Source organism: Protomyctophum parallelum (genome assembly GCF_964188405.1).
Source record: "Protomyctophum parallelum genome assembly, chromosome: 9".
Classification (NCBI taxonomy): domain Eukaryota; kingdom Metazoa; phylum Chordata; class Actinopteri; order Myctophiformes; family Myctophidae; genus Protomyctophum; species Protomyctophum parallelum.
The window spans coordinates 20,911,892-20,933,082 of NC_139706.1; the positions used below are offsets into that span (position 1 = coordinate 20,911,892).

Genomic DNA, 21,191 nt, shown 5'->3' on the forward strand with positions numbered 1-21,191 from the left:
TTTCAAACGGAATTACAGGTAAATACAAAAAAATACGTATTTACATAAAGGTCCTCCATGTTCAATTAATCAGAACATTACATGACGTACAAAAAAAAGGAAATCATCACAGTAAAAAAAATCACATCCGTGTGAAGTGAGGGGCGCTCTTATCATCGTACATCATCATGACTTAAGTAAAATTCTCCATTCTGTGTCAATCTGAATGTAATGTTTGTGTAGCCTGTAGATGCTCTTTCGAGAGCGAGTCTAAGTACGTTTGGTCTATGTCGCCACCTAGTGTACAAACACAGCTATTAATCTATATATTATAGTGTGCATTTTAGCTTCTACCTGCTGCACCATCACTAGTGATTAAGTGAACAAACCATTATTAATCTATTTATCTGTTTTATTATTGTGCATGCATAAAGCTCCTTCATGTCCATGACCTAATGTTTCTTCAGTATATAATTCACTTATGATTATTTTTCAGTAACAGACAATCATACACAACGATAATTCTTCAACAAGCATTTATTTCATTATGTAAACATGTTTATTTTGACAGAGAGGTGGAGACCACACACAGTGCAGTCTGCCACCTCCCTACATTCAAATCCTCCCGTTCGCAAGAGACATGAATTCTGTCAAGTAAGATACAACACAAACAAATATAGGCTACTGTGTAGACAAGAGATATAGAGAGGTGTAAACACCAGATACTGGGGTCTTACAACCATTTTAAAGCACAAGACTATAGTTTGGAATAAACATTGCTGGAGGAACTGATTGACGGTTAGGCACTTTGAATAAAATATTTTAACAAATTGACATTCAGAGAACAACTTCTGTGTTGGAACACTGACTGGAGGTGAAATGGAAGCAGATTATTGTATGAATACTGTCCTGGTCATAAAGGCTGCAGTCCAGTGTGGATGAAGAGAATAACATCTCATAGAGAAAGAGAGATGTGGAGAAACTGACCCTTAATTTATACTTGGTTGTGCATTGCATTGCACACCGGAAATAGCCGATCTACTAGCTCTTGTGAATGGAAACAGTGTTTTTGTTACAGTCAAGTAACTTTCACCATGTCATGATAGACTATAAAATGCTTTTGTTTCTTTTATTATTACCTGCAGGCAGCTCATATGTTAGGTAGAACAATGTGAGCATCAGTAATAATAACAGCAGTAATGCTGTAATGAAGTGCTGATAAGCACTTTATTTCTTATATCTATTTTCAGATTGTAGCAGCTTGTAGATCTGCTATTTTAGTGTGCGACACTAACACATAATTAAATCAGGCTTGACAACTCATAGCAACACAAAGAGATGGAGATTAGAGATAAAGACAAATTCATACATCCTCCTCCTCATTGACAAACTCACAGACAGAGATAGCAATGAGTGTCAACAAACAACATGAGACTAAGATGGACACACTGCTGTGTGAACATCTCAGCATTAATGAAAAACAAAGGGGACAATAGAGCTGGGTGTGGCTGGGTGTTCTTAGGAAACACCTTAAAAATGACACAACAATAGGAATGTAACGAGTTCAACTCAAAGAAACCGTAGCTTTTGTCCTCCGGGTATGAAAGAGAATTGATCAAATACAAGTTTCCTGGATTTTTCTTTTTTTGGAAAGTGTGGAAGTCAAACCGGCAAAACTCCCACGAGCGTGGTGGAGAAACCACATTCTGTGGGAGTTAAGGAATTCTCTAAAGGTGACTGAAACTTGTGCTGCACCTCAAATGTGTGGAGAAACATATCCTGGACCAGGCAGTGATTATCAACCTTTTTAATTAGAGACTTCCAGTTTGTTTAAGATTTTAACTGGGGACCCCCTGCAACCCCACTAAAGGACCCCTGGGGGTCCCCACACCCCAGTTTGAGAACCACTGGCTAGATAAGACGAGGTGTGGTAGATATAGGTACGGTTCCTCTCTGGTAGAGAGAGAGACTCAATCTGAGGCAGTTGTGTGTAGCTGTAGGAAGCATATAAAAGGACAAAAAGAACCTAAATGAACGCGGACCTTCATTTCTGGGTCATCATCATCTTCATGGCCTCAGAAAGGCTTTAGTGGTTTTTTTGATCTGAAGGTTAGAAAGGCTGGGAAACAAACCTGGCCCTGGTTCAAACGCAATGAAAACCCCTGCATGAAGGAAAGTTTACAAAGGAGGAATGGTTTGCCTGGGGCAGGGGAGGAGGGTGGAGAGGGGTAGCTGGGAATTGGTGGTGCGTTTGTGTGTGTAAAGATGGCAGTGGTCCAAGGCATTTGCTGTAATCTTGTCGGTGGAGCAATGGATGGTCTCTTTTTTTCCGTCCCATGATGATGATGTCACGTTTACATGCCCATCCTGATGCTCTGGATGATCTGGAAGATAGCTGATAACACACACACGTATGACTATTATTGTGAGGAAATCATTTTAGGAACGCCGGTAATGCACACCAAAGGCTGTGGTGAGGTGCTGGGAATAAACTTTAAAAAGGAAGAAAGTGTTACACACTCTGGCTCCATATGCAGTAACTTTAACCACTTAATTCCTTTACTTGAATGACCGGAGCCCCCCAGGGCTCTATACTAAGTGCCTTTTCTATTTTTGCTCCTGACAATAGCCGATCTACAAGCGTTGCGATTCATTGTGAGCTTGTAAGAACTGCTATTTTCAGCTAAAATCTTCCCCAGAATATGGATGCTGGGGTTTAAGTGGTTAATGATGAAGTTTCGGGCCTTCAGGCCTTCTTAAAAATTAACAAAATGTGTTGATTTAGATGACTTTTTGGCCTTGGGCCTTCTTCAAAATCAACAAATTAGTTGAAATTTGCCAGAAGGCCGAAACATCATCATTAAAGTTACTGCATATGGAGCATATGTAGTGTGGGACATTTCTCAAGTTATAAATGCCATTTCTTTTGCCACTTTTAACCCCAACCCTGAGAAATGCTTAGTTGCCCGCAGATCTTGTTTTACTGTAATTGGAGCACAAAAAAACCCCATAAAACAACCATTTATCTTGTGAGGACCAGGAAACTTTTCCCTGACAATGTCTACTTCTCAAATTCTACTACTATATTTGTGGGGACATTTGGCCCTCACACGTACAGTATAAAGTAGCCTACACTACAAGCACAAACACACTGTGTACAGTATGTGTTTAGACAGTTGATGAGCACACACACAGACAGTAGAGGTAGAAATATAATCTCTAATTCCACTCAGAGGAGACAGAGACCAAAGATTATCGTGGTCCTGGCTGGCAGATGATAACATATGGACTTTGATACCTTCAACATCTGCATTTAGACATACAATTACATAACGTTGAAGTCCTCAATAGCCACTCAAAATATACCTTTATATATAACACAGGAATGATGGTCTAATAATTAAAACTGAGGATTTTTACAGTGCGACACGGACACAGACCTTCCAGGACTCAAAGGGTATAAAGTCTCAAGCTTGTTAGTGTTTTTATGCTTTAGTTTAAAGTAGAGTAGTTACTGTGTGTGTTGATATTGGGCAGAAACCTCTTATGTCCATATTCTAACGTTTTGTGTTTTTTCCCCCCCATAAAATAACACTAATACTTGATCATACTACAGCATCACACAAGTGTCAAAAATAGCAGATCCAAAAGCTTGTAGATCTGCTATTTTTTAAGTGAACCCTGAAAATGTTTTAATCCATCCGACAGAGACGATAATTATTAATTATGATCATGTATGTATATGCCTTTTAGTAAATACAAAACACTCAACATCTTAATTTATAGAAGACAAGAAGGAATCAGTATTCAATATTTACCTGAACCACAGACAACAAATATGAACAGAGCCAGGAGCCATGGACCCACTCCCTTGTCATCTCCCAGGGTTCTCTGCCATAGAAAACACATGAAGAATCATTAGTTGAATGAATATATACTATCACATAATATACTGGAAATTAGATTTCCATGATTTTATTTTATTCTTATTTCCAAACTTTAAACTCAGATTGTATAGCTGAGAAAATACTCCAAGATACTTATTATACAGAAGTCTCATGCTCTATTTAAAACAAACCAACATTGTAGTTTTTAAACAATACTGACTGGCATTCAAAATATGTCAGTTAATTAGAAAAAACTACATTTGAGGAACTTACAGCGGATCTAGTCACGTTCCCTCTCTGGGTGATGTTCTTGGCCATCTTCTCGTTGGCCATGCGTATCCTCTGTTTAGCCACCATCTTTGCTGCTGTAGATTTAGATGTAGTTTGCTTTAATGAAGTTAAATTAAAGTTTTTAGATGGATAATTGAAGCGTCGTCTGGCTCTCAAAGAGGCTGCAGGTCTAAAGAGGGAGAGACCAGTAGACTTGTCTACGTACACACTAATGTAGGCTCCTCCCCACGCATAGGCTACGTACGCACAAAAAAGTCGAGTCGCCGAAAATCGCTGATCTACAAGCTCACACCGCGCCGCACCGCGCCGCGGTGTGAGCTTGTAGATCAGCGATTTAGGTTTAAAGCTAAACTAGAACTCCTCCCCCGCTCGGAGCTGCGGCGTGTCACTACGAGACATAAGGTAATTTTGTACCCTTTTTTTGTTGCACACAATTATATTTGTTTAATAGTGGCGTCACTGGCGTGCAACATTATTGAACGTGGAGCATCGATAAATTGCACAGTATAAGTAGTTTATTATAACGGCAATTAAACATAAACTTGTATTTCTAAAAGACATTTTACACGTCACAATATTATGTGATAATAGAATAGCAACATTTAAAATACGGTATAATGTTTATTATGTGATAATGTGCAGAATAACAACATTTAAAATACTATCATGTGCTGATGTGGCATTGAAGAACACGCCCGCCCCGCCCTTTTCCCCGTCACATCCGTTCGGCCGGCCTTCTGCTTCCGGGAACATCCAAGATGGCGCCTCCCACTCCCCTTCTTGCAGGTGCTGCATTTTAATTCTACCAAGAAGCACATTTTATCGCACTTATGTCGCATAGTAATTTACCCGTTCACAATGCGATTGTAGTGCAGGAATCACGTTATTAAAATGTTTCAAAATTGGTGTTGTTATGCTGGTGCCTGGTGAATGGCTTCATCATGTACATATGCCAACTAACTGAACTCATATCCGTCAACGTGGTTTGAAATATATTAGTAAGTCAGTTCAAGTAGCAACCATACGATTTTAAGTCATATTAAATTAATATTCCTGTCTCTCTCTCTCTCTCTCTCTCTCTGTGTGTGTGTGTGTGTGTGTGTGTGTGTGTGTGTGTTTGTGTTTCTGTCTGTCAACAGTGCGTGGTTCAAATGGGACCACATTGCTCTGCGGACCACCACTCTGTGAGGAGTGTCCCACCTTCCAGAGGTTTGATAAACAGAACCATGTGTTGGCCATGTTGTCTTCTTATTTACTTTACTTTATTTGTTTATTTAGACTGGACAATGCATATTAATGGACATTACATAAATGCAATGTAAATACAGTACACCGGATTTATAAAAAATGCTAATTTTCATCTGCAGTCCCCACATACGGTAAAACAAAACAAGCAAACAGTACCTTACATTAGGAAAAAAAACATTAAAAAACATACATACACAAGGAAAGTACAAAGGTGTAAAGTGCATCTATATAATTTAGCAGCGTTTTCTTTTAAGACCGATATGGATTTGTAACTAAAGTAACTTGTACATAAGGTGCAGCATTGCTTTCAAATAATACAGGATTAGACTATTAGACTATACATTACGTTATGTTCTCTATAGTCTATATTGTTCTCAAACCTTGTAATGTCAATTGATATATATTTGGTCACGGACCCCCATCTGAAAAGGCTTTGTGCCACGGACCCCCAATAACAGAAGATTTGTGTTATTTTTTTCATTATTTGTTTATCAAAAATAGCCAATGTACAATCTCGCAGCACGGCACGAAATTATGCGATGTGAGCTTGTAAACCTGCTATTTTTTTATTGCCAACATAAATAGATATAGTGGTTAAAATGATTGTGATGCTGTATTAACACATTTTGCATTACTATGACGCTCCATGTCATTGATTGAATTTAATCCATCCATTAATGTTTCTTTCTGTGTGCCCTATCTATCTCTATCTATCTATCTATCTATCTATCTATCTATCTATCTATCTATCTATCTATCTATCTATCACTTTTTCATATAATCAAATGCATCACAAACTGCTTGCATGAATGTGGATGGATGGGTGGTACACAGATCGATAGATATCGTAGAATATATATGTATTTGTATTTATTTTATTAGTCAGGGGTGTGATTGTGTTGTTTCCAGGGACGACAGAAAGAGCAGACATGTGACCTTCAGTAAAGACGGCTCCTTGTTTGGATGGTGCAACGGAGACAAGTAACTGACCTACAACCTCTGTCTGGTTTTAGCCACGTCATTTCATTTATTTAACTAATTATTTTTAAACAGATTTTCCTTTTCTTTTATCCAGTATGGTTATATGTTCAGAGATGATTATTATAAGAATACAGTAGAGCTATCATGCAACACATAAAACAATATCACTTAGCAGCACCACCTTTTCCAAATGACACCTTGTCAAGACCGCATAAACGACAATAAACAGTTTTATGTCTGTGTTGCCAGGGTAAATGTGGTGAAGGTGTCTGATGGGTCAGTGGTTTCGACCTTTGACCTGCCTAAAACATCCCAACTGGAGTTCTCCCCCCTCAATGCCATCCTAGCTACCTGGCAACCCTACACCAGTAAGTATATACCAGTAGACACTGAACACAAGAACGCTCGTCCCGGGTCAAATCCAGCGGCCTCTGAACAGTCGCCACCAGGTATTCCAAAACGTAACCTGAGTAAAACTATGCCTAAATCTAACCTTATCCCTAAACATGACCAGTGGTGTTTTGGTCGCTATGCAGGGCACACAGCGTTTCAGTAGTACTTTTTCACTCGCATGCAGCCAATGCCATGCACAGGTATGTTACGGATGTGCACGCAAACATGTATCCCCCTCGATTCAAGTAAATGGGAACCCCAAATGGCTACTTTTCATAACATGTGTGCAAATGTATCGTCACACCTCACATACACGGTAAGCAACACAGCATTTTAAACAATATTTTAGTATAATTCAAGGCATTCCTTGAGAAGATTTACAAAGAATAGTCTATTCCTATACAAACATGTTTCTTACTACTATTTATACACCTATAAACCTAAGTAAAATTTATATTAATCATAATCATTATGTAGGTGCGTGTGTATGTGACGTCATTAAAATACCGTTCCCCTAGAGGGAAAAAACCTATTAAACATAACCTCAGTAAAACTATGATTTCCCTAAACCAAACCTTATTCCTTAACGTAACCTCAGTAAATGGGTTGCATACTTAGTTTAGACTAGTCATTGGTTAGACATGGGTTAGGTTTAGGTGTGCTGCCCTGTGGGAGGTTAGGGTGAGGGTTTAAGATAGGTTGTAGTTGTAGGACTAATGACTGGTAAGCTTAACTTATTCCTAACCAGTGGTGTAATGGTGATCGCCAGTAAACCTAGACCACTCAGCACTGGGTACTTGGTGCATCTTGGAAAGTCTGGTGACACGAGGTTAGGTCCCCCTAGATTGTCTTAAATCTAGGGGGACGTGCTCTAGTGTGCATTCGTGTGCACCGTTTCGTTCCGTACCATGTGCACGTCACAATTATTTTGGTACACAGCGGGGTACTGCGTTTGTGGTTTCTCTTCTGGTCATTGACCTACTGGTCAATGATCAAAAACAGTAGACACTGTTGGTTTGTGGTGTCATACTGTGTGTGTGTATGTGTGTTGTGTGTGGACTAAAGATAGCATTTTATACAGAGTTATAGCATGTTACGTAGACGGCACTAGAATTGCATTTTGTGTAGTCATAGGCACTTCATAGTATGTATAGTTTTTCATTATATAGATATTCCACTGTTATGTTCTTACGCATGTTTCATGATAACTTTTTATTGTGATGTATTGCCATGCTTTTTTGTTATTGCTTATTGTAAATCGCTCTGGATTAAGAGCTTCTGCTAAATGCCTAAATTGTGTGTGTGTGTGTGTGTGTGTGTGTGTGTGTGTGTGTGTGTGTGTGTGTGTGTGTGTGTGTGTGTGTGTGTGTCTGTCTCTCTCTCTCTCTCTCTCTCTCTCTCTCTCTCTCTCTCTCTCAGAGAGCCAGGAGAGTGCACAGGGGGACCCCAACCTTCAGCTGTGGGACCTAGAGACAGGCAGCAACCTCAAGGCTCTTTTTCAGAAGAAGGTTGATTTATGGTGAGAACACTGCTATTGTTGACGGTGATGTCACTTGTGTTGTGGTGTGTGTTTTGTGCGATGCGAGGCGAGGCGCGCACCTTAAACAATAGCGGAGAGAAAGGCATGCTTGGATTGATCTCATTTATTTAAAATGATAAGCATTGAAGCAACAACTGTTGCAGCCTTCATGAAAGCAGTGACGCACAAATAATTAGGCTTAATAAAACATCCGACCGTAACAAGTCAACTGCCTGACACAGGCATTACCTCTCAAAAAGAAATATATATAGCCTATAATCCAGAAAATGTAGGGATTTAGCTTCTCTTCCGATTGAAACTCAGATGTGAAAACACCAAAAAAAGCACCAGTCCTGGAGCTCCAGGCGCGCTAATTTGCGCCGCGGTCTACGCCGCTCTCAGACCCTTCCGACAAGGCTCTTTCTTGGGGTAGAAAAGTGTGGATTATTGACCGCGGCTCAAATTAGCGCGCCTGGAAGTCCCTCGGAGCCTAGGAGGTCAGGGGCTTTTCCCCCTGTCTCATGCGTGAAATTTCGCCACGGATTTTTCGCCCCACTTGGGCCATCCCGTATGTGATACGCCATTTCTTGTCACATAGTTGACACTGTCCACTTGTTCTTTGTTCTCCTTGCATATTCTAAAATGCAACAACACTTTAGATTTATTTTGTGGCGGCATGACTGCAGGCTGCTGTGTTGACTTCCTTCCTTGAGTGAGGGGAGAGGGGAGGAGGCGTTGCGGTGCTGCGAGGCGCGAGCATGGCTCGCGGACCAAATGGGGCCGTCTCGCGGACCAAAAGCGGCCGCTTTTTTTTGAATGACTATTCGATTCAAAATAAAAAAATCGATTCCCGTGCGTATCGATTGAACATCGATTAATCGTTTTTTTTGGGTCAGCCCTACTCTAGATGTCCTGACTCTCTGTCAGAACTGTTGTTCGGAAAGCCTTTCTGAAGATGTTCAAATAGCGGAGATAAAAAAAAAAGAAAATACTCTTATCTCCATATTGTGTTTGTTTTTCTAAATTAACACCCTACTTGATCATACAACAGCGTCACAAATGCATCAAAAGTTGTAGTCCTAGATCCACAAGTTGCAACTGTGCTAGTCAATCTGCTACTTTTGCTATTTTTTTTATTTGAATCCTGAAAAGTAACTGTTTTGGACATATGAGGTTTCCACCTGACAGAGACCTTATGCAATTGCATGATGTGCTATTGTATGTTATTTTAATAATGGGATGTTATCATAATGGTGTTGTTATTGTATGTGTGTTATTACTGTATGGTGTCTCACCGTATGTTGTTTTTAAGAAGAGTGTTATTTTATGATCTGTTATGTTATGTTATGTTATTGTACAGTGTGTTATTGTATGGTGTGTTATTTTCTCAGGTGTCCCAGTTGGTCAGATGACGAGAAGATTGCTGTGCGGAGCGTCAACAATGAACTCCACTTCTATGAGAACAACGACTTCAGTAAGAGACAACCTAGAGTTGTATTGATATATACCTATTACAGGACTATAGAGTCATAGAAAAGACTATAGAACTATATCAAATATTATTATATACTGGAAATAAAATAACCGTGTTAAGATTGTGATTTAGATAGCATATTATTTACAAGACGGATGCTTGAGTCACTCTTTACCTAGCCTCGGAAACCCAGACGTTTTTATTTCCAGGGAGAAAAAAGAAAGTCTGGGACCAAGTCCACTTCAATACGGCATACAGTAGCGCCAACTTTGATCACTCTGCTGATTTCTGATCGTCTGCACCTTTGTTAAAATTGACGCACACCCATACACACACACACTCTCTGTCGCTTTAATTAATTAGTCTCATGTCGCGCAGCTGCGTCTAGATTCTTCCGGCAGGATGGGAGCTATCTATGCCATAGAAAGCATAGGCGGAGCCTAGCCTACTGTTTACCTGGTGGCATAATAGTTACAAGGCACATAATGTTATTTAGATGGCATGTGGTTTAGACAAATTAATTTATCGAAGTGGTGTAGTAGACAAATAATGGTCGTACGGCAAGATCACCACAATTGTCTGAATTTATCATTCCACTAGTGTGACATTCTGACTTGTTGTTCTATCGTAGACATGCGAGCAGCATTAAAACACAATCCATGCCAGTACACTACAATAGAAACGCAGCGGCCAGCGTTTCTATTGTAAAACAAAAAAAAAGTTTTGAAAAGAAAAAAAGGAAAAGAAAAACAGGGGGTTATACTTATACTGCTTAAAACGTACCTGTCGTTCCTTGGATTGGGTTAAGGGTGTGTTATTTGACTGTCTGTTTCAACCGTAAGATTTATCAAAGCTCAGACCAAATGTACGCTAGGATTTGCTGTATAGGATTGCTTGATAAATCCCACTTCTAAAAAATAAGCTACATTCCATTGATAAATGAGGGCCACTATATCCACTATAGTTCCTCTCTACATTCTATTTATGTGATCATTTTCATATAATTTAAAAGTTTCTGCTAAATGCCTAAATTGTGATGATCCATTTAATTAAAAGACCGGGTTTATATCCCATTGTACTAGTATTGTAACGGTAACTGTTACTACCTGTGTTCTCAGACACCATCGCCAACAAGCTTCACATGCAGAAGGTGTCAGACTTTGTTCTGTCACCAGGAGGACATCCCAGTAAGGTAGGACAACATACATTGTAACTAGGCCTGTCACAATTATTACATTATAATCTCTTGGCTAGTAGCAAATATTTGCATGACAATCAGTCGCGGACTCGTGACAGCCCTCATTGTAACCGTGTGAAGTGATGTAATGTGGTGTTACGTCCTGTAGGTGGCGGTGTATGTTCCAGGTGTGAAGGGGTCCCCGTCCTTCGTGCGTCTCTATCAGTACCCCAACTTTGGAGGTCCGTCTGCAGCCCTGGCCAACAAGAGCTTCTTCAAAGGAGACAGAGTGTCCATGCTGTGGAACAAAAAAGGTTTGTGTTTCAAAGATTAGTCACTAGTATCCACACATGATTGTTCCGGCACAAACCTATAGAACTCCAGTACAAGGAATAGTTTCACTGCTATACAATTTGTATTTGAGGTATAATTATGGCATTACAAAGGGCCGGTCAGTCACACCAAGCACTATAACTATAAATATAGATATCGTTTTAGAAATTCACACAAAAAAAAACAAATATATAAGATGGAATACATGACAGCCCAGCTTCAAATGAAGCTTCCTTACTTCAAAAAGAGATGGGAGTTAGTGGCAGAATATCTGGAAGCAGAATCTACAAATGACGCTGCCCAGATACACTAAATTAAAAACAAAAAATATAAATACCCTAAATTAAAAACCTCTCGTATCACAGTGAAAAGTAAAGTAATTATGTAATTATCCCCAAGGCACTCTCAAGGCAAACAATACTATACTATATATTACCATGTATTTTTGTTTTGTTTTCTTTCTTTTTCTTGTAATGTCATTTATTTTACTTGTACACACAAAAAACGGAGAGAAAAGGAACATGTTCTGTAATATGAAATGAAACTGCCTGTAAATGATTTTATAATGGCAATAAACAAGTTAAAAAAAAGAAATTCACACAAAGACAATGTGTGTGTCTGTGTCTGTGTGTTGCAGCATCAGCGGTGTTGGTGTCAACGAGCACCGAGGTGGATAAGACCGGAGCGTCATACTACGGAGAGCAGGGTCTGCACTACGTGGCTGTCAATGGAGAGAGTGCTGTGGTCCAACTACGTTAGTACACACACACTGCTGCACTTTAACCACTTTCACTGCCAAGAGTAAATGATTATTTAGTTTAGTTTGTCCTTACCTTTTATGTAGTCACAGTCAGAATATGTATGTGCCGTTCGCTCGGAGTTCGCGAGTCAAACGGCCGTGCCATTCCTTTTTGTTACACGACCAAAAAGAGGAATGATAGAGTGGAGATAATCGCATGAGGAAAAATGTGTCTCTCCATCTTCCAGCTAAGAACGGTCCTATATATGACGTGGTGTGGTCAGAGTGTATGTGTTTCTTCCAGCTAAGAACGGTCCTATATATGACGTGGTGTGGCATGTGTGTCTATCTTACAGCTAAGAACGGTCCTATATATGACGTGGTGTGGAATCCAAACTCGTCAGAGTTCTGTGTGGTTTATGGCTTCATGCCGGCCAAGGCCACTGTCTTTAACCTCAAATGTGACCCTGTGTTTGACTTCGGCACCGGATCCAGAAACGCTGCCTACTACAGGTGAGGAAATGAAACGCTGGCTCCTCTTCGTCTTCTTTTTTTTTGTCTTCTTCATTCTAATTCTTACTATTGAAGGTGTTGTTGATTCTGTCCAGTCCTCAGGGTCATATCTTGGTGTTAGCTGGGTTTGGGAACTTGAGAGGACAGATGGAGGTTTGGGATGTCAAGAAATACAAACAGGTGACAAAGTACAGACAACCTGTCTAATATCATGTATGTATTGATGTATGCAGGTTTCTATGTTTGCACTGCAGTAATATGTACTGTATGCATTTATACATAGAGGCTCTGCGCGTGACTTCACCGTACCCGGATGTTAACTCAACTTTCTGTCTTGACAGCCCATATACATCCAAACACAAAAGTCCTTTCTGATTGTATTAAACAACGTTAAATTCACCAACAATGCAGCTGTACGGAAAGCTTGAATTAAGTTTTTGTTTAATAAAAATCCACCATAGACATATGAACTACTTTCTGTCAAGAAATTCAGTGCAGGTGATTATTTTTGTAAGTGTCAAGAGTTTGGAAGCACTCGTTTTAAATATCGAAACGTCCTGCTGCCTCCTGCATTGTGTGCAATTTAGAAACAAGGTGGCACGCAGGACCGCTGAGTGATTTCCAATGAGCGCTTCCAAACTCCAATGCTCCAAACTACTGAATGTTTTGCCACTCACTCTAGATGAGGGGGGTGTGTCCTGTGATGCAGTAATATATCATGTACTGTATGTATTTATGTATGCAGTATTATTTATGTATGGATATATGCAGTATGTATTAATGTATGCACATCACCACATGTACATATTAATGTACTGTATATACAAGTCTGGTTTCATTGTACTGTCTGTATGTATTGACATGTGCAGTAATGTCATGTATGTATTGCTGTACGCAGGTTTGTAAGCCCCAGACTCCCGACTGTACCTTCTTCTCCTGGTGTCCAGACGGCGAGCACGTTGTCACGGCAACCTGCGCTCCACGGTTACGCGTGTCTAATGGTTACAAGATCTGGCACTACACCGGCTCTGTTCTCTACCAGCAGGTAATGATAACACTAAAACACACACCTGTGTGAAGTGTGAAGTGAGCAGTGCAACTGTACCGCGTGGGGGTCTCCGGGGGTTCCCCGCAACATCCAGACCCCCAGGAACGCGCCCAGGGGGCCGGCATGGTTCCGGAGAGCCGCCCCGCGTCCGAAACGGTCGAGAAATGACGGTGACGGAGTTATCGTGGTGCAGCTTTCCATGCTGGGACGGAAGCATACACATACATACAGTAGGGACACACATAGGGTTGGGATTCGTTAGGATCTTAACCGTTCCGGAACCTTACCGGATCCCTCTTAATGGTTCCCGTTCTTAACGGATCCTAATATTATTTCCCCCCCCCTTTTTTCTGACATACATTATGCTTATATTATAACTAACCTAACCAAGTACATAATAAACACAAATTAAATTATTGTAATTGCAATTTACATAATTGTAACTTTACAATTATGAGGTGGCACTATTATTTAAACTTCACCACCACCAGCTAGCCACCGCAACAATATCATTGTTGCAATTTGTACTGCATATTAAATATACAGTACACATTGCAATAATGATATTGTTCTGATGACAAATGTTGTGTTTTTAATATTCAGATTAATTGAATATGAAGGACCCTAATGGTTACCCTAATGGAAACACGCCATGGTGCTTTCTTGGGTTATAAAATCCTTTTAGCAGACCTTGTAGTGAACTGTAGGCTACGTTCCTGTGCTTGTTTCTGTTTATAAAGTCATCAATCTATGCACCTGGCTGCCAGTGGCTGGGCTCTCAACAGTTGCACGATTAATTTAGAGCCAAATCACAAAAGCAGTTGAGTTGCTTATAAGTTGTAAAAAATAAGTGCAGACAAATTAAATTTTTATTTCATTCATGTCTCTATAGTTAACGCATAGACACATCGGAGCTAAATGACGACTGATGAGATCCGTTTGGGGAACCGTTAATAAAAAAATGATGGAACCGGCTCCGGATCCGCAATGTCGGAACCGGGTCTGAAACGGACCCGGTTCCGAATCCCAACCCTAGACACACATAGCTCCGTAATGGAGCGGAGGCACCGCTCAAAAACTGAACAAACATTAACACAATCTATGTTCGAGAAATCTCGTGTTTAGGTATTAAACCCTCCAGTGCCAAACGTGAGAACACGAGAAATGTTAAAAGAATATTAATACAGAATGGATTAATATTAATGGATTAGTCGCTAGGCAACGTTACTTGTGACGTCATTGAAATCCCAAAACTCTGTGCACATAGATTACACGCACAATCTTAGCAGCCTTTTCTTGGTATTGAGGCTCAGATTGGTGGTGGGACGATGTTAGGAGCTCAATAAAATATTAGCGCAACCCCCCGGTTAGCATATTAGCCTTTCTAACGCTAGAGAAAGGAATCCACGGTGGCTCGAAAATGGCCGATTTACTACTTTCCGTTCACGGAGTCTTCTTCGCTGCCTTTTTTCGTGCATTCTGTTGGCACTGGCCCCACAGTGCCGGGGTGCAACGACAGGTTTCCAATGCATTTTAGTTTTCTCCCCAATGTATGTTAAATTCCCCTTGAACAACGGAGCGGAGGGTGTTGAGCAGTGTTTTAACTCTTGTTCATCTGTAGATCAGTTGAAGGATTCTGTGTAACAGGAGGTTTTGTGGCGTTTTCCAGGAAACCCCACAAGGTGCGGAGCTGTGGCAGGTCCTGTGGCAGTCCTTCCCAGACAACGTGTTCCCTGAGCGACCGGTCAAGTACACAGCCGCCCCCAGTGACCTGGGCAGCACGGAGGCCAAGCCAGCACAGGCCTACAGGCCACCAGCGCTACGCAACCAACCAGTCACAGCCAGCTCCAAACTGGTGAGGAGGAGCATAATCGGATAGGCTGTGTTGTGTTGTGTTGGTTGGTCTATAACACCGCACGCGTGTGCCCTTTCCCACAACATGGCCTGATCACATCCTATACACTTTGGGCTATATCTTACGCCATCCCCTTACGCCTTATCCCTAAACCTATTTGCCATTTTTCACTATTTTGAAAAACCTTTTAAAATAGTTAAAATAGCTGATCTACGAGCTCAGAGTCACAACCTATCGATGTAGATCGGCTAGTTGAACTATTTTAAAAGGTTTTTCAAAATAGTAAAAAATCACCCCCCCCCCTCTCTCTCTGTCTGTCTCTCATTAGCAGGCAATAGTGCAGCACTATCTCTCTCTCTCTGTTTCTGGCACAACAGCGCCACTTTTGCCCCTACTAGTACTCATAGTCAGTAGTCACACACATAGGTTAACAGTTTAACACAGACATTGCTGTTCCTTGGAGTTGTTGCACCACTCAAAAATGGAAAATACCTTTAGGATAAAGGGGTAAGGGCAAGATAGGGCCCACAATGTTTGTCCAGTATCCTACACCCTGTTGTCCCTCAAACAACAACATTTTGTCTGGCAAATAACTGACTTGTGTGCGTGCGTGTGTGTGTGTCTCAGCATGAGGAGGAGCCCCCTCAGAACATGCGTGGTGGAGCGGCTGGAGACAACCAACCTTCCAAAGCTGCTCTGAAGAACCAGAAGAAACGAGAGGCCAGGAAAGCTGCTCGACAGGTCACACTCAATTACACAGTATACACACAAGACATACAGTCTGCAGTATACACACAACTGACAGGGTTCCCACAGTCATAAAATATTTTGAAATTATAAGAAAAAAAAACATTTCCAGTCCTGGAAAAGGTTTAGAATTGATCAAGGGTTCTGGAAAAATTGTTATACATTGTTTTTAGCTATTGATTTTGATAACATGCACGGAATATGTAACGTATGTCATTATTTGCCAAACGGGAAGAGTGATTGCAGCCTAATGTGTACTGAACATGACAAAAATAACAGATCTACAAGCTCACAACGTGCTGCAGCGTGATCCTATGCCCTAAGATAGGTGGTGTAGCAAAACATTTGGCACAAAATCTGGAATGGAATTATAGCTATTCTATTATTCTATGCTTTATTATTGCTACATTGCCTGTCTCATTATTGTGCTGAATGGCTGTTATATAGGCCCAAATTGGGTTAAATATTCTAGAAAGGTTTTGAAAATTCATTGGTAAAAATGTGTGGGAACCCTGAACTGAGACAGGAATAACTTGGCGACATACGGCATACACACTAGACAGGTCTTCAAGTGTGAACAAACACAATTTCTGTCAATAAATCAGCCTCTGGGTATATGTGCTAAAGAAATGATGACTAGTATGTAGGCATAGCTTTACAATGATGTTTAATGTTTTAGGACGCAAAGCTGGAAGCCCCAGAGCCTCCGTCTGACTCCACCCCTGCCGCCACAAACAGCCAATCAGCAGCACCCACGTCTGGTGACCCGGAGACAGACAAGAAGATTAAGAGCGTAAAGAAGGTGAGCAGTAATGAAGACTGTACCAGGTGGTTGGACAGAAACAAATGAGCATTAATGAAGACTGTACCAGGTGGTTGGACAGAAACAAATGAGCATTAATGAAGACTGTACCAGGTGGTTGGACAGAAACAAATGAGCATTAATGAAGACTGTACCAGGTGGTTGGACAGAAACAAATGAGCAGTAATGAAGACTGTACCAGGTGGTTGGACAGAAACAAATGAGCATTAATGAAGACTGTACCAGGTGGTTGGACAGAAACAAATGAGCATTAATGAAGACTGTACCAGGTGGTTGGACAGAAACAAATGAGCATTAATGAAGACTGTACCAGGTGGTTGGACAGAAACAATGAGCAGTAATGAAGACTGTACCAGGTGGTTGGACAGAAACAAATGAGCATTAATGAAGACTGTACCAGGTGGTTGGACAGAAACAAATGAGCATTAATGAAGACTGTACCAGGTGCTTGGACAGAAACAATGAGCAGTAATGAAGACTGTACCAGGTGGTTGGACAGAAACAAATGAGCATTAATGAAGACTGTACCAGGTGGTTGGACAGAAACAAATGAGCATTAATGAAGACTGTACCAGGTGCTTGGACAGAAACAATGAGCAGTAATGAAGACTGTACCAGGTGCTTGGACAGAAACAAATGAGCATTAATGAAGACTGTACCAGGTGCTTGGACAGAAACAAATGAGCATTAATGAAGACTGTACCAGGTGCTTGGACAGAAACAAATGCACCTTTCTATCACGTTTTCTTTCTCGTGTCGCTGTATGCCCTGCAGCATGTCAGGTTAAGGGCTGCACACACCGTCTGCGAACGCCGCGCGTCAAAACAGCCTCCTCCGTTATTTTCAATGAAGCTATCACACACCGGCGGCGTCCGACTCACGTTCACGCCCGCCTGATACGCCACTGTTCTATTTTCCAGGCGTTGCCGCGCGACAACGCCTGTGCCGCGTCGCTGCGCACCCGGTGTGTGTCGGGCTTGAGATGGAAACAAATGGCCTTTTTGTGGCCTTTTGCTGTATGCCCTCCACCTACAGTACTGCATGTCAGAACAGGAGCGAGTGAGTTTAGGTTTGTAGTGATGGGCGAGAACGCACCCTGCTGTCAAGGTAAGTGCTGCACTGGATTCATAATACAAAACATCACGAGAGTGATACGAAATCCAGCTTCGCCACAATAGTCGCTTAATCTCCACTATGATATTCAAAGCCAAAATTGGAATTGAATGGACAATTCTATCAATTGCCAAGCCCTACATGTCTTCTGTTTTGTGACTTGCAGAAGCTGAGAGCCATTGAGGAGTTGAAGGAGTTGAAGGCCTCTGGTAAAACCCTGCAGCTAAACCAGGTCAGTGTGTGCTTGTGTGAAAAACGACCTGAATATTCTGAGGGTCAGTTTCCTCTCATGTCCAATGGGTTTTACGGATTAAACTTCTCAGTCAACTGATTTCAGTAATCGTAATAATAAATCACTGCAAGCTTACAACACGTCGCAGTGCTCATAGAGATCCTTTCGTACCATTATACAAATCGCAGGACTTGAGCTAACAAAAAGTCAGTTGTGAGAATGTATTTATTTTTGCTTTAATCCATGTGGTTTCTCCTCCCCAGCTGGAGAAGATGCAGAAAGAGGAGCAGCTGTTGAAGGAGCTGGAGGAGCTGGAGTTGGGAGAGTAAGGAGTACGTCTCCTCCTCTCTGCTCCTTTGCATCAACAGAACGCTGTATCTGAACCCTCACCTGCACCTTCCTCCTGCACCAACACCGCCAGGGTTGTGGGTTCTATTCCCCCGCGGGGCATCATGGCTAGAGCAAGACGCTCACATCGCCAGCTACACGGGAATTAGAACCCCCAACCCATGAAGTGTTGGTGCCTTGCTCCTATTGGTACTCAATGGTTCCAATAATTTAGACTGAGGCTCCTGTCTGCACTCTAGAGGGCCCCTGTGGGGGTCCAGAGCCCCAGGTTGGGAGTCAGGATGATACTCTGATAGGTGATGGTTTAGATCCATGTGGAACATAGGATTTCTTTTTTTTTTGCATACATATCTCTGTAAAGGTCAATTTATGCTTTAAGCGACAACTGTCAAATGGCGCATGATTACACTACATCTCTCACAATGTTTTGAGCGTTCATATTGTCTGCGATTCATCGACATCACTACACATTTTAAACAAGGAAGAGAATACCTTTCAAGAGGTACACCCTCTGAGAAGTTCTCTGTGGTTTTGACCTCAATTTCATACATTTCAACGTCAAAGACATTTGCACAAACCATAAATTGACCTCAGGGGTTCATGAACGGATCTACCATAAATATTGGCCACTAGTCTGGAGATCCTCAGCTGTAACTAGCGTTGCCATTAAATGCTGAAGTTAAAAAAACACATGATACAAACCGTAAACCAAGGTTCCCTTGGATGCCAGAGGGTTTTACTGCTACTGGTTCTAAATTCTAAAACGTAATTTCTTCACTGTGGGGTAGAAACCTTGTATGTCCAAAACAGGAAATGGGGAGGGGGGAACTGTATTCCAATGGATCCTAGTTATTTAGTCACAAGCTCTTGTTTATATTGTTAATTGGTTCTATATAAGAACCACAGACGATTGAACCATTTTCAGCTTAGGGTCCCTCTTGGGCAAAAATGCCGTAATGCAACACATTGAGTTTGAAGATGTGCTATTTTCTTTGACACTGTCATATGAACAAATATAAAAAAGGGCACTTATGGGGGGGAGGGACGTAGATAGATGGACATACAAGGTTTCTAGTCTACTCAACAATGTTTGGTCAATTAACATAAGAGCATTATTGCTATGCAATGTTATGTACAGATAATGAAGCAAAGTGAGGCTGTGTCAAATATAGGGTTTGTAAATGACACACAATCCCAAAGCTTTCAAACTGCTGAATACGAAGCCAAACGTGAATTTGGTTTGGAGCCACATGGGTTGGTTGTCAGTATTTACATTGAGAAGAAAATCCCGAAGGGAACTGAATCCAGACCTGTTTCAGGCCCTTCACTGCAGTACTGATGTTATTCTTAAACAGTACAGCAAAAAGTCCTTAAGCACTTCTTCATCCATTTGTTATTGTTTTGTTTTTTTAAGGCGAATTGCCTTTGTTGAATGCTGAATGGTTGAATAAAACATGCAATAAATGTTTTATATCCAGGAGCTTTTTGGTTTGCGTTCGTTTTATTTGGAGTTATAAGGCTATTAAAACAGAATTGTATACTTACTTGATTTACAAAGACATGAAAACTACATTTCATGATTACTGGTATGTGTACCGCCCCGGTAAGAACATCCAGTTAGCTGACCCCAAGGTGGGTTGATTTCACCCAACACGCAATAAGAGTACCTGGGAGAGCATGCAGTGATACCTGAAATGTATGTAATATCGCAGCCATTCTAGGTGTACTGTTATGTAAGTAAGTAGTAGGTAAGTGTCTACTGTCTAGAGTCTAGACTAAAATAAAGAGACGCCCAAATTCTCATGTGGCTTGAATTGTTACTTTGTCCACAAGAGGGCAGCATTGCATCACTTCAGATATGAACGTCAAATTACAAATGAGTTGTGTTGTGTAGACATTAGACTGCAGTTGTACAGTTGTTTGTGGTTAAATTTAGGATTATCTGGGGACCATTTTCCATGTTAATAATTCATATTTAGTATTTAATAGTGTTCCTATTTATCTGTATCACAAATTTCACAATAGAAATACATTTTTTAAGCCACAATGTCATTTGTTTCTTTTTGTTCCCACAAAAATCACTCAACATCATTAAAATATTAGTGTTTTGCCAATGATGCAATATCATCAGGTTGGGAGATAGACAAACAGGCAGACTGACAGACAGACGGATGGATGGATGGATAGATAGATTAGATAATCTGATATTATACTTCCTCTGAAACAAAATAGATGTACATCTTGATCATCCATTAGTGATTTTTATTGACTAAAACACTAATGAATTTAGCCACATAATGACCTCCAGTAGACTCCGGCAGTCAGACTCGTTAGCAACAGATTGATCAGTGTGTGAAATGTGGATGAAATTATGCAACCATTCATTCCCTCCTCTGAGTAGAGCTGGATGGAGTAGCTGTGAGATGGGCTCTCTCATTCTTCACAGCTTGACTGTGACAGCAACAACTTGTCAACATTGGCTTTGTCACGT

General features: G+C 40.9%; 2 protein-coding genes across 3 annotated transcripts; one reads left to right on the forward strand and one right to left on the reverse strand.

Moving 5' to 3' along the window:
- Nucleotides 1-498: 498 nt before the first annotated feature.
- Nucleotides 499-4,347, reverse strand: LOC310864679 (stress-associated endoplasmic reticulum protein 1-like). The gene is made up of 3 exons (XM_083773383.1): nucleotides 4,140-4,347; nucleotides 3,798-3,870; nucleotides 499-2,374 (listed from the first exon to the last, which is right to left on the reverse strand). The coding sequence occupies exons 1-3, from the start codon at nucleotides 4,221-4,223 to the stop codon at nucleotides 2,334-2,336; spliced, it is 198 nt and encodes a 65-aa protein (XP_083629509.1). The 5' UTR covers nucleotides 4,224-4,347; the 3' UTR covers nucleotides 499-2,333.
- Nucleotides 4,348-4,891: 544 nt separating this feature from the next.
- On the forward strand, nucleotides 4,892-20,180 carry eif2a (eukaryotic translation initiation factor 2A). 2 transcript variants are annotated; one of them, XR_014569703.1, is made up of 18 exons: nucleotides 4,892-4,943; nucleotides 5,297-5,366; nucleotides 6,315-6,386; nucleotides 6,636-6,754; nucleotides 8,199-8,298; nucleotides 9,690-9,772; nucleotides 10,891-10,964; nucleotides 11,119-11,263; nucleotides 11,920-12,036; nucleotides 12,378-12,534; nucleotides 12,630-12,714; nucleotides 13,433-13,579; nucleotides 15,252-15,437; nucleotides 16,065-16,178; nucleotides 16,864-16,986; nucleotides 18,287-18,352; nucleotides 18,616-18,794; nucleotides 18,949-20,180. XR_014569703.1 is itself a non-coding variant. In XM_083772597.1 (17 exons), the coding sequence occupies exons 1-17, from the start codon at nucleotides 4,916-4,918 to the stop codon at nucleotides 18,679-18,681; spliced, it is 1,752 nt and encodes a 583-aa protein (XP_083628723.1). In that variant the 5' UTR covers nucleotides 4,892-4,915; the 3' UTR covers nucleotides 18,682-20,180. The 2 variants fall into 2 exon arrangements, 1 of the variants encoding a protein (XP_083628723.1); XM_083772597.1 differs by having other exon boundaries at nucleotides 18,616-20,180.
- The last annotated feature ends 1,011 nt before the right edge of the window (nucleotides 20,181-21,191 follow it).

Excerpts from the sequence above, each read along its gene's own strand:
- eif2a (XM_083772597.1), top strand. The coding sequence starts at position 4,916 with ATGGCGCCTCCCACTCCCCTTCTTGCAG. Across the intron at positions 15,438-16,064 it reads TCACAGCCAGCTCCAAACTG|CATGAGGAGGAGCCCCCTCA; the intron begins GTGAGGAGGAGC and ends TGTGTGTCTCAG. Across the intron at positions 18,353-18,615 it reads AAACCCTGCAGCTAAACCAG|CTGGAGAAGATGCAGAAAGA; the intron begins GTCAGTGTGTGC and ends TCTCCTCCCCAG.
- LOC310864679 (XM_083773383.1), bottom strand. The coding sequence starts at position 4,223 with ATGGTGGCTAAACAGAGGATACGCATGGCCAACGAGAAGATGGCCAAG. Across the intron at positions 3,871-4,139 it reads GGAACGTGACTAGATCCGCT|AGAACCCTGGGAGATGACAA; the intron begins GTAAGTTCCTCA and ends TTTCTATGGCAG. Across the intron at positions 2,375-3,797 it reads ATTTGTTGTCTGTGGTTCAG|CTATCTTCCAGATCATCCAG; the intron begins GTAAATATTGAA and ends GTGTGTTATCAG.